This window comes from Centruroides vittatus, unplaced genomic scaffold (genome assembly GCF_030686945.1).
Source record: "Centruroides vittatus isolate TY-2023 unplaced genomic scaffold, ASM3068694v2 contig_1403, whole genome shotgun sequence".
Taxonomy (NCBI): Eukaryota; Metazoa; Arthropoda; class Arachnida; order Scorpiones; family Buthidae; genus Centruroides; species Centruroides vittatus.
In genome coordinates, this window is record NW_027120882.1 from 28,198 (window position 1) to 39,404 (window position 11,207).

The following is an 11,207-nucleotide window of genomic DNA, read 5'->3' on the forward strand; positions in this document are numbered from 1 at the left end:
AAAATCTGGAATAATTGTGCTTATGCTGTCTTAATTTTTAACCATGCCCAGTAGCTTCAATGACTGCGTAACGCCAAGCTGTGCAAATTGGGCAAGGACACAAACGAGTACCAAGTCAGCAAGTATGAAGTTTTTTTTCATAATCTGATTATGAAAGACAAACGAACTGCCGAATTATTGGGCTATGATGTTTCTATTAAAGTAGTCGAGGTAGACAAATCAAGAATACTAGAGAACAAAAGAAGTACTACAATCTCGAAAACGAACTAGAAATCTTTCAGGATACAGGTGAAAAACACATAATATTTGTGTTCTCTTAAATGCATTAAAGACAATTCCATCCGCATGAATTGAATTGGAAAGGGCATTCTCGGTAGCAAGACTTATCATTACTAAAATAAGAATTAGATTGAGTGCTCCGAGTATCGACCATCTTCGCTTTTTAAAATCTTATAAAAATTTACAATATTTTGTATTATATTTTATTTAAAAACTCAAAAATTACCTTTTAAGTTAGAGGTTTGATCTAAATTCATTTTTCTTTAAATTTTCAACTCAATTCAAAGTCATTTTTTTGTTGTTGTATGCAGTTTCCAGCAAACTTTAATAAATTTTTTCTATTTGTGAAAATGTCTACGTAATTCAAAGGTAATTTTTAATGTATATTTTACACAGCATTACTAATATGATTTTGGAAGTTGCAGAACGTATTAAATTACTTTAAAAACGAAAAATAATTATATCATTTGATTTCATGATGTTTTGTATATCTTAAAAATAATTAGTTTTGTCCCGGGATTTCCCGGGATCCCGGGAAACAGTTCACTTTTATCTCGGAATCTCGCGACAAGCAAAAGACCGGAAAATGAGAAACCCGTAATCCACATCTCTTATGGAGTATTTTCCTAAGTTGGAGTACAAAAAATATTATTGGGTACAAAATCCATTCACAGTAACAAAAAAAAAACCCAACAGGATTTCTGTCAGTGGATTATGAGAAATTAATAGAAATTACATTTGGTAATCAGTTAAAAGCTAAATTTGAAGAAGTGCCTTTAGATGTGTAAGATCCGAAAATCTTGAACGTAAAGTTTTAATAAATTATATCCGAATTAATAATTACCCCTTTCTTATATTCGGATATAATCCGATTATAATACGAATTATAATAAAATTGTTCCCTATATTGAATCAAAAATTTTCCTATTATAAACAACCTGCCTAAAAACGGTCCTGGACGAGAAAATATGCGTCCCTCACCGTATAACTGTCAACTATCCATTGATTTTACGCTGAGTACAAATCATCTTGCAACTTAAGTTTATAGTTAGCGCCCGAATCGCCGTATTGTTTCCAATTTCGGGAACACCTATGGCCTAAGCACATGCACGTGACTAACTTTCCCAGCAAAAAGCTATATAAGATGCTTCTTTTCCCCCCTCTGGGAAGTCAATCATTGATTTAGATCGAGTCGCGATCTTACCCGTTGTGCTTACGGAAGATATTTGACTTTTGTGCCTCAAGTGCCACCGACTCTTCCCTTGAAAGGAATATTCGATCATCGTGACCGACAGAATATTGAAAATACTAATTGTCTAAGAGGTATGGAACCTATTTATGTGAGCTCTTTCTCTCTCCCCTTCGCGTGGTAGAGATATATAGTTTTTTATATATGTCAACCCGTTAATGTCAGATTTTGTAACGTATTTTTTTATTAAATCGTTGTTATCCTGTTAAATGGTGTCTTGTTTGCTCGAATATTCGCTTATCGCCTTACCACGACTCCACCTTCCCTCCTACACTCGACCGGATGAAAAGTAGTCTAGTCCCTACAGAATCCAAACCGACAAAACATCTCTGACTCGTGGGCAAGTCCCTCCGACTTGTTACCCGAAATTAGACAGAGGTCTGACCTCGTCGTCCCTCCTCGGTACTTACAAATTGGTTTTTCAGGAGTGGGGTTTCGACTTTTTCGTAACCGTGGTAAGGCGAACGAAAAGGCTATATCCGAGCAACATGACCGAATCGAATTAGGTCTCTTTTCCTACCTTAGATACTAGAATTGAGCCGTAAACGCAATGGAGGCCAATCCCCATCCTGCGGCTGGGCTAGGCAACCCAAATCCAAATCCAGCGCCGATCCCACTCACGTTGGGCGGTCTGGGCGGTATTATACCCTTATTGCCCGTATTTACGGGAGAAGCAGGTGGTCTTAGAATAACTGATTTTTTCGATTCTTTGGCGGACGTTATCAAGGTCGCCGCCTGGTCAAAGGCACAAATGTTAGCGGTAGCTAAGCTAAAACTTACGGGGATAGCTAGAGAATTTGTCCGAAAGGACAGACGAATTAAAGAAGTCGATGACTTCGACGAGTTTAAGAGACTGATGATAGCCCGCTTTGAACGCGAGCCATTTACCTTTAGATTATCAAAATTTTATGCCTGCGTCCAAAAACCGGACGAGGATGTACAGACCTATGCCGCTAGACTCCAAGCGCTGGCAATGGAGATAGAGATCGAGCCCGGCGCGAATGCCGCGGAAACCGCTATTATTAAAAGGGTCCAAAGCAAGGAACTTCACGAGAGACTCAAGGCACAATTTTTAAACGGGATTGATATCCGGATTCGAAAACGAACTATGAGCAGACAACCTGCAACGTTCGATGAGGCTTTACAAATCGCTATTAGCGAAGAAATAATCGAGAATTTCACCACACACCCGCGAGGGATCATGCGTACAATTAGGGAAAACGATAGATCAACCGATTTTCCCCCTCTTTAGATGATCTACAACGTTTAACCGCAGCGATGGAGGAGCTTAAAACTCGAATGGATAGTTAAAACGCGACTCTTCTCGCAACAATTCTCGAAACCCTATCTCCGGACAGAATAATCGAGGAAACTTTAAGACGAGGTAGATTTATACATTAAACTTATACATTGACATGGATCTAATACTGTATACGAATCACAGAAACGATCAGCAGCAGCTTCCAATTCTGTATTTTTGTTTTGCTGCGTATGAAGTGGTGTTAAATATCGCATCTTCTGAACAGAACTGGAAAGCTGTTTCATATCAAAAGCAAAGGCAGGTTGACGTTGTATTTAAGATTCTAGCTGCATGATATATTCTAATATCAGACTGTTGAGCAGATGGAGCTATTTCACATCATTTGGCATCGCCATTTTTAAAATTTACTTTATTTCATTCAACAAACGCATGCGAATGTGAAATCTGGAAGTTAAGAACTAAAATTTCTGAATTATTTCACTCCAGTTATAAACGACTTAATCAACAACATTCCATACCCGAGAAATTGTTGACTCTTGACTGGCAACGATCGTCCCCTAACTGTCAACAAGCCGTTATTCCTTCGGAGCAGGTAGATCATCTTGCACGATGGTTTATAGTTAGCGTCCGAACTAGTCGTTTATTTAAAGCCCGGGAACACCTATGGCCCAAATTGCGATCCGTTATCGATCACGTGACAGGTTTTCCCATCAAAAGCTTATAAAAGACGCTTCCTTCCCCCCGTAAAGGGCTCTCCGATCGTCTCTCCATTACGAAGTGCACTGCGCCGTCGACCGAACCCGAAAGTTTCTAAGTTTTTTAAGTTTTTAAATGCCATTGTCCAGTCTACGAATTCTAAGGTTCTACGTGCCATCGTCCCATTAACCGATTCTCCGTCATCCCGAAAATCATCGTCACTTCTGAGAGAATATTCGTCTATTACGGACTTGTTGAGAGGTATGAAAATTATTTGTAAACTCTCTCTCTCCGGACCCCTTTTTTATACGAGGGTAGAATTGTAGTTTTGTTCGTTTCGCTTTTAATAAATCTTGTTTTGTTATAAAATGGTGTCTTTCTTGACTGTCGGCTTCGCCATATCGTCGACCCCATTCTTCTTCCTCCTCCACTTGCGTAACGCGTAACGCACCGTCGACGTAACAGCCATCCTGGACAAGTGAGTAGCCGGAAAAAGAGGTACGACACCCTCTTACTTCCCCGGGATCTCACACTAAAGTCTCTATTACATAAGCTTTTGATTTTCTATGGTGGCCGAGCATCTTCAAACGCTTGAACGAGACTGAATGCCCTGCCAATATTCAAATGATTCTAAGAAACTATTTACATAACAGGACAGCAGGATACTAGTCCAACAACATTACAGTTTAAAGAAAGGTTACCAGAGGTTGCCCGCAAGGCTCGAGAAGTGAGCCAGGCCTCTGGAATTTGGGCTTTGACAGCCTGCTAGAAGAATTCAATGAAAGGGAAGATACAAAAATACAGGCTTTTGCCGATGATGTTATATTGATGATTTCGGATAAAAACTGTGACAAACTAGCAGAAAAGGCAATAAAGCAACAGGGAAAATAGCTGAGTGGAGCCAAAAACATAATCTTCAGATTAACTATAAGAAATGTGAAATACTAGTTAGTACAAAAAAGATAGGGAAAAGACAATTAAAGAGACAAATCGGAATATACATAAATGGGAATAAGATAAAAAATGTCAATGAGATGCGATATCTAGGAATTTACTTTGACAGGGCCCTTACCTGGAAAAGTCACGTAAACCAAATTCATCAAAAAATGCTCTAAAAAATAAATATACTTTTGCAAATATCTCGTAATGTTTGGGGTCTCAACTACAAATCCACAAAGTTAATATATAAAGCGGCAATCGAGCCGACAATTCTATACGGGATACAAGTGTGGGGAGAAGCCATTAACAAAATAGAAATAAAGAGGAAACTACGAACGATCGAACGAAAATTTATGATAAATATCTGTAAAGCGTATAGAACGGCACCAACTGATGGTCTGTTAGTACTGGCAAACATCCTACCGGTTGACCTTAAAGCAAAACAACTTAACTGGGAATGGACATTAATAAAAGAAGACATCAGCAGCCTTAATGCTAAGGATATTGAAAACAAAATTAAGAATGGGCTACTACCCCCGAATAGCAATAACCTCATACAAGAAATAAAAGATAATCAAATTGAGAGGGTAAGGAACAACGGAGACATGGATAAACATCCAGCACAAGATGTCAACTATGAAACAAACATGGACAACAAGAATGTCTACAGAGAAGACTGCTGGGAAGTATTTACGGACGGTTCGAGGAGGGCAGAAGGAGTTGGTTGTGGGATTGTAATCTTTGACCCAAAGAACATTAAGACTTATCAGGCTAGCCTTAAAATGGCGAATTATTGCACAATCACCCAAGCAGAGCTTTGGGGTGTTTTCAAAGCCTTACAACATATTGACAAAAAATCCCAATGGTACAAGGGACCTACAATAATATACACCGACAGCAGGGTAGTTATTCACACCCTTAAAAACCAAACTAGAAGTACTTTACTTGCACACGAAACAATTGAATTGGCTCATAGAATTGGCGGCAACAAAATACTCAAATTCCATTGGATTCCTGGCCATAAAGGGTACGAGGGAAACGAGACTGCCGACATGCTGGCTAAGAAAGCAGCAAAAAGCAACCTACCAATAACATATAGTAGAATACCAATCAAAGTAGTTAAGCAAAAAATTAAAGAAATAATAGATCAAAGATGGCAAGAAGAATGGGAACACTCGAACACAGGTAGAACTTTGTATAGCTTCATACCGACGATCGCCGTCAGAAGAGCATGTAGACATCTTAAACCTACCTACGAAATTACTCAATGTTTACTAGGACACGGTAACTTTAATGAATATCTCTTTCGATTTGGAAAGAGAAATACTGATAAGTGCGATATAGACAGTGACAGCATTGACAACGTGACACATTACTTATTCCAGTGCAGCAAATACGAACATCCTCGTGAAACCTTTATGAGACAATGTGTTTTGGCCGGCTCAAATTGGCCACCAAAGCGCACAGCACTTGTGCAAAGTAAAATGTTATTCGATAACCTCTGTAAATTTATAAAAGCAACGAAAAAACTGTCTGCAAGAAAACAGTCAGAATATCCACCAGAAGACAATGAAAGAACTACTACAAGTGAAGAAATTGATTAAATTGTTGACAAACAACTGATCATCTTGTTCATATTGTAAATAATTGTATATATGTTACAACTGTTCACATTGTAAGTCTCAATGTAGGCAAAGTAGCCTAAATTGTATTTTTTTCCTAAAGTTTGTTCTGTTAAGGTATGCCGAAGCAAGACGACTCTGCAGACCCCTTTCCCTTCATATCCTAATCTTCCATCTAATCTATCACTATTACTTCTTTTTTCCTTTCATTTCTTTCAGGGCTAAGTCAGTCAACAAGATAGACAGCCCTCTTAATCTTTACTCGTAGTGGTAGTCTCTATTACATAGAAAAGGCAGCAACGAAACTGTTTTTATAGCTATAGAAATTTTGGTGCTGTTCCGTGTCTAGGACCCAAATGGCGGAAGTGTCTGTACCATCACGGTCCGCCAGGTTGAATCGGTCTGACAAGTGAATAGTGTTGGATGGGTAGGTAATATATTAACTAAAAGGGAGTCGAATATATACATTCCGTTCTCCATGTTACGGTGACATATTAACAAGGGAACTCCCACCGATCTGATTGGAATAAAAGGCAGGACCGTTTAATTCTTACTTTTCCCGTCATGCATGACGGGAAACTATCGAATTAAGGCCGAGCGCTCGTATATCTTCTACGTGGCTTACAGAATTGTGAATTGTGAATACGCGAATTGCTTTGTTCTTGGATTGCCTATCCGTGTTGGCAAATCAAATATCTAGTCCCCTAGCGAACATTAGTTCTAAATTATGCCGCTACGGCAAACAGCGCCAATGGTGGGAGCTCGAATTACGGTATTTTCTGGTCATAGTTATAAATTATGAATGCTTTATTCGTACTTTCAATTAGTTAATAATCAAAATAAGATAAATTTTTAGATTACTTATAAATCAACGGGTTTTTCATACGCACCGTCAGCCATTTCGCCTAATCGGAAGAGTAAAATAGCGGGTTAATCATTTGTTTATGGTACTGTCAACGTTGTTAAACTCGTTAGCCGTTTAATAAATGCAATGTAGTGAGTGTGATTTAACCATCAAATCATATACGTTGTAAAAATAAAAGTTATAATACAATAATTAAAAAATGTATTTTACGATATATAATATTTAGGAAATAAAGTATTTACTGTGTGCAATTAAGCTATTCTACCCTTTTTGCACTCGGGCTCCGAAAATATTTTACTGTATTATGTTTTAAAAAATATAAAATTAAAATAAAAAAAAATAGTTTAAAAAATGCCCTTTACGACTGCAATTTACCATTAACATGTAAGAGATCGCAACTTCATATAAAATTCAGCAATCGAGTTGCTTAATTTTCCCTCAATATTAAATGACTCCATCAATTATATTTTATTTTAAAAATTTTTATAATTTTAATTATTATAAAATGGTAACAGGCTTAATTTTCAGGGTTTCATAAAAAATTGTAAATGCTAATAACGAATAAAATCGCCATTAAGTCTGACTCTACTGGACATGCAACACACGACTCCCTTTATCGCCCCAGCCCGTCGACCTTTAACCACCAAAATTTAATAACATAATACACAAACCTCTCTGCAGAATTTCAGATATTTTTGTCAAGAACCACAGCTGTTATTAAGCTTTAAACGGGATGAACAAATCGTGTCTCCCACACACAAACATTCCATACACAGAAAAAAAATCTCCGAATAATTTTGCATTTCTCGACGTTTCAGGATGCCCCGAGTCCAAAAATGTAAAAATTTTGGGGTTATTTTTCACTAGTTGCTATACATTCCCTCTGTTATGTATGACAGAGTAGGGAAAGTAAAAATTATATCTTCACACGTTAAACATAAAAATTTATAATGCATTTTACGTAGAGAGAAAATGGACCACTCCTAATTACAGCAAATCTTAAAAACTACAGTATTTAATCACAAATACTAGGAATGTGAATAGTTTAAAGTAAAGTAATATATGTTTCTTATCATAGAAATTTAAGTGGAAGAAATAAATTAATTAAAATGAAAGGAGATAATTTTTTAGAAATTATGACGCGTTATCTGACAGTGGATATCCTTTTCCGTTTTTAGATTACTGGCGAATTAACCTAATTACAAGTTTCACGAACATTTTATATGATTTAACTCTAGCGTAACATGCATCAATTCATCAGTTTGTTTTTCTTTTTATTTCTATATCGAAAACATGCATTTTGCTCTGAATTAATGTTTAACTTGAAAGCAACAAACGAGAATCCAGAACGTTATAGTCGTTTTTACAAGTGTAAGTTTGATTAATAATTAATTTAATTAATTCATTTAAAATTATTAAATATGTTTATCAGGGCTATACTTGCTACCCGGAGAGAAATTTACATCCCATTCTATATATAAACCTATTGATTGTACCGATATTAAAGAGAGTGGCATAAATTCATCTGGAATTTACAGTATATGGCCAATATCACATGTTGAAGGTTTTCAAGTGTATTGTGATATGGATACCGAAGGCGGAGGATGGACGGTGAGTTTGATAATTAACGTTTTATTTAAAAACTGGACCTTTCTGCTCTGTTTATGTGGATAATCGGATGGCTGAGACTGTTGAAGCGTTTGTTTACATTTCTGGGGAGTCCGGAATCGAATCCGTGTTTCCGATAACTCCAGAAATTTATTGGGAATGGTCTAACCCGGATATGTTAGGCCCTGATCCTGACTAACCGGGTGCCTGGCTAAACCCTCGAAGGCCTGAAAAAAGACCCTCTTAGTGAAAACGGGGCAGAAAGAGTCCAAAATAAACATCGTTTTTCTATTAATTATATTTTGAATTTTTAAGGTTTTTCATAGAAGAATTTCTGACGAAAATTCTACGAATTATTTTCGTAAAAATTGGAAAGATTACTCTTTGGGTTTCGGTGAATTAGACAGCGATTTCTGGTTAGGTAAAATATTCTAAATTCATTAATATTAAATTATTTCAAGTTATGTTTGAGTATCGGTAATATCTAATGTACTTTATTTAGGCAATGATAAACTCACAGCGATAACCAGTCAAGGAAATTACACGATGAGACTCGATAGAGAAATAAAAGGAGCATTCGTTTTCCATAACTATATGGATACATTTAAAATTGGGGATGAAAACGATCGATATCGATTATATTTAACAAATCCCTATAAAATTTACGGTGAGTAACACAAGCTTGTTTAATTTAAAGCATTACACAATATTTGCGTAAGTAATAAATGTGAAAATGTCTTATATTTTCTAGTACGTAATCTGTCGGGCTATACAAATTACTTAAATTTTAGCACATTTGATAGCGACAATGATCTTTTACAAGACCTAAACTGTGCTGATGTTTACAAATATGGTTGGTGGTTCGATGGATGTTTAAACTTCGATGTATATTTTCAAGGGAAAGGCTACATCGATGTTATTAAGAATATTTCGTTGCATCAATATATGTACAAAATGGAAGCGAAGATAAGACGTAAACCTTGTACTAATTGAGTTGATTCTTTCGTAAATTTAAATTTGAAAATAAAATATGCATTATAATTTAATTTAATTAATTTTAGTAATTTCCATGTTTTATTAATATTAATTTTGAGGACCATAACAATTTGAGATTGGCAATCGATAGCTGTGCCGTGTTCCTTGAGACTGTGAGACGTGTTTCACATATCAATCGTTCAGGTCACTCAAATGATGGAAGATCACGTATCAGGCTGGCATTGACGTGGAAACGATCGATCTGGTTGCATAAACCTGTTTATAACTATGAAATAAATCGACGGTTCTTAAATTTGATCTTTTCAGAGTGATTGTTAGCTTATCGGTTTAGCAATATTTACAAAATGAACAATCTGAAGAAAATTTGAAAACAATTTTATCAATCATGCACAGCAGTTGAAGATGTATGCTTGATTTATGACTTTGCATGTGAAGAAAGCGATAGATTTCTTATACGAATTCTGGGTATTTTTTGATCGCCACTAAGATGAAACATTTCGTACTCGTAACTTTCTTAAAATCCAAAGAAACTACAATTTTGAGATTGATCTCGCGTGCTAAATATGATTCGCTAATTAATTAACTATAAACAAACATCATCAGCCAACCCGTAATATATAAAGCTACCACCAACCAAAGCCGAAATTATTGGGCTGGAAACGGCTATATTGGTCTATATATATAAATCGAGACGAGTTGATAATAATAATAATAACTCTCCCTTGGTCACCACCTGGTCGTGGTGGGAAAGCCCAGTAATTTTACTGATCCATAGGGCAATGCAGGCTGGAGCACAAGCTCCTGGTAGAGACATCCATGCCAGTAAGGTCTATGGGGAGAAATGAAGCTAAGAGTGACCACATCCACATTCTGTGGTGATATTTATTATGGTAATAACTAGATCAAAGTATAATACCGGCTCGGACGACGCTCGGGTTAACAAGGTCCGCTTTCGTGGGTTAGGCAGAGGCTCACGTTTGAAAAATAGGCCACAGTCTCCCTTGGTTACCGGTGGCGAAAGCAGCACCGGCCCAAGCATGGCTACTGCAATGCCCTCAACAGATATGAGGAACCAACCCAGCCTTGGTGTTTCTGTAGCAATGCATCCACAGACCACAAAGGCTGAAAAACCACGCCAACGGATGAAATGGACAGTAGAAAAGAAAGAGTTTATCATCCGTACTTACTACACTATCACAAAACTCGAAACAAACATGACAGCATACAGACAACAACTACACCATAGACATGTCATATTGTTAGAAAATTCCTGAATACAGACACACACACTGATACACTTCTTTAATTTCTGTTTTGGTTACTATGCCTTGAATTTGGTCCGGTATAGTACACAGCCACCGGTGTTAACCGAGTATATCTCACTTAACCCAACATAATAATAATAATCAGCGCAGAGCCCAAACGGTTAGGAGTTGAAAGTTTAAATTTGGTACACAGTTAGAATCACGAGAACGCACACTAAGAAAAGATTTTTCCAAATTCCTCCCCACGGGAAAGAGAGACAGGATTAAAGCTTAACACTTCCATCAACGATGGAAGTGCCAAGTAACAATGGAAGTGTTAAGAGAAAGCGACGTGCAAGACGCAGATGCAGTTTTTTTTCGTTTTTGCGAGAAATCGAACATATTTTTAGACCCATCTAACTATTCTCCAGTTAGTCCAGAAACAGGG

The 11,207-nt window shown here is 36.9% G+C and overlaps 1 protein-coding gene across 1 annotated transcript; it reads left to right on the plus strand.

Moving 5' to 3' along the window:
• Positions 1 to 5,029: 5,029 nt before the first annotated feature.
• LOC136968159 (uncharacterized) lies at positions 5,030 to 6,028 on the plus strand. Its single transcript, XM_067262121.1, has one exon. The coding sequence runs from the start codon at positions 5,030 to 5,032 to the stop codon at positions 6,026 to 6,028; it is 999 nt and encodes a 332-aa protein (XP_067118222.1).
• Positions 6,029 to 11,207: the final 5,179 nt, after the last annotated feature.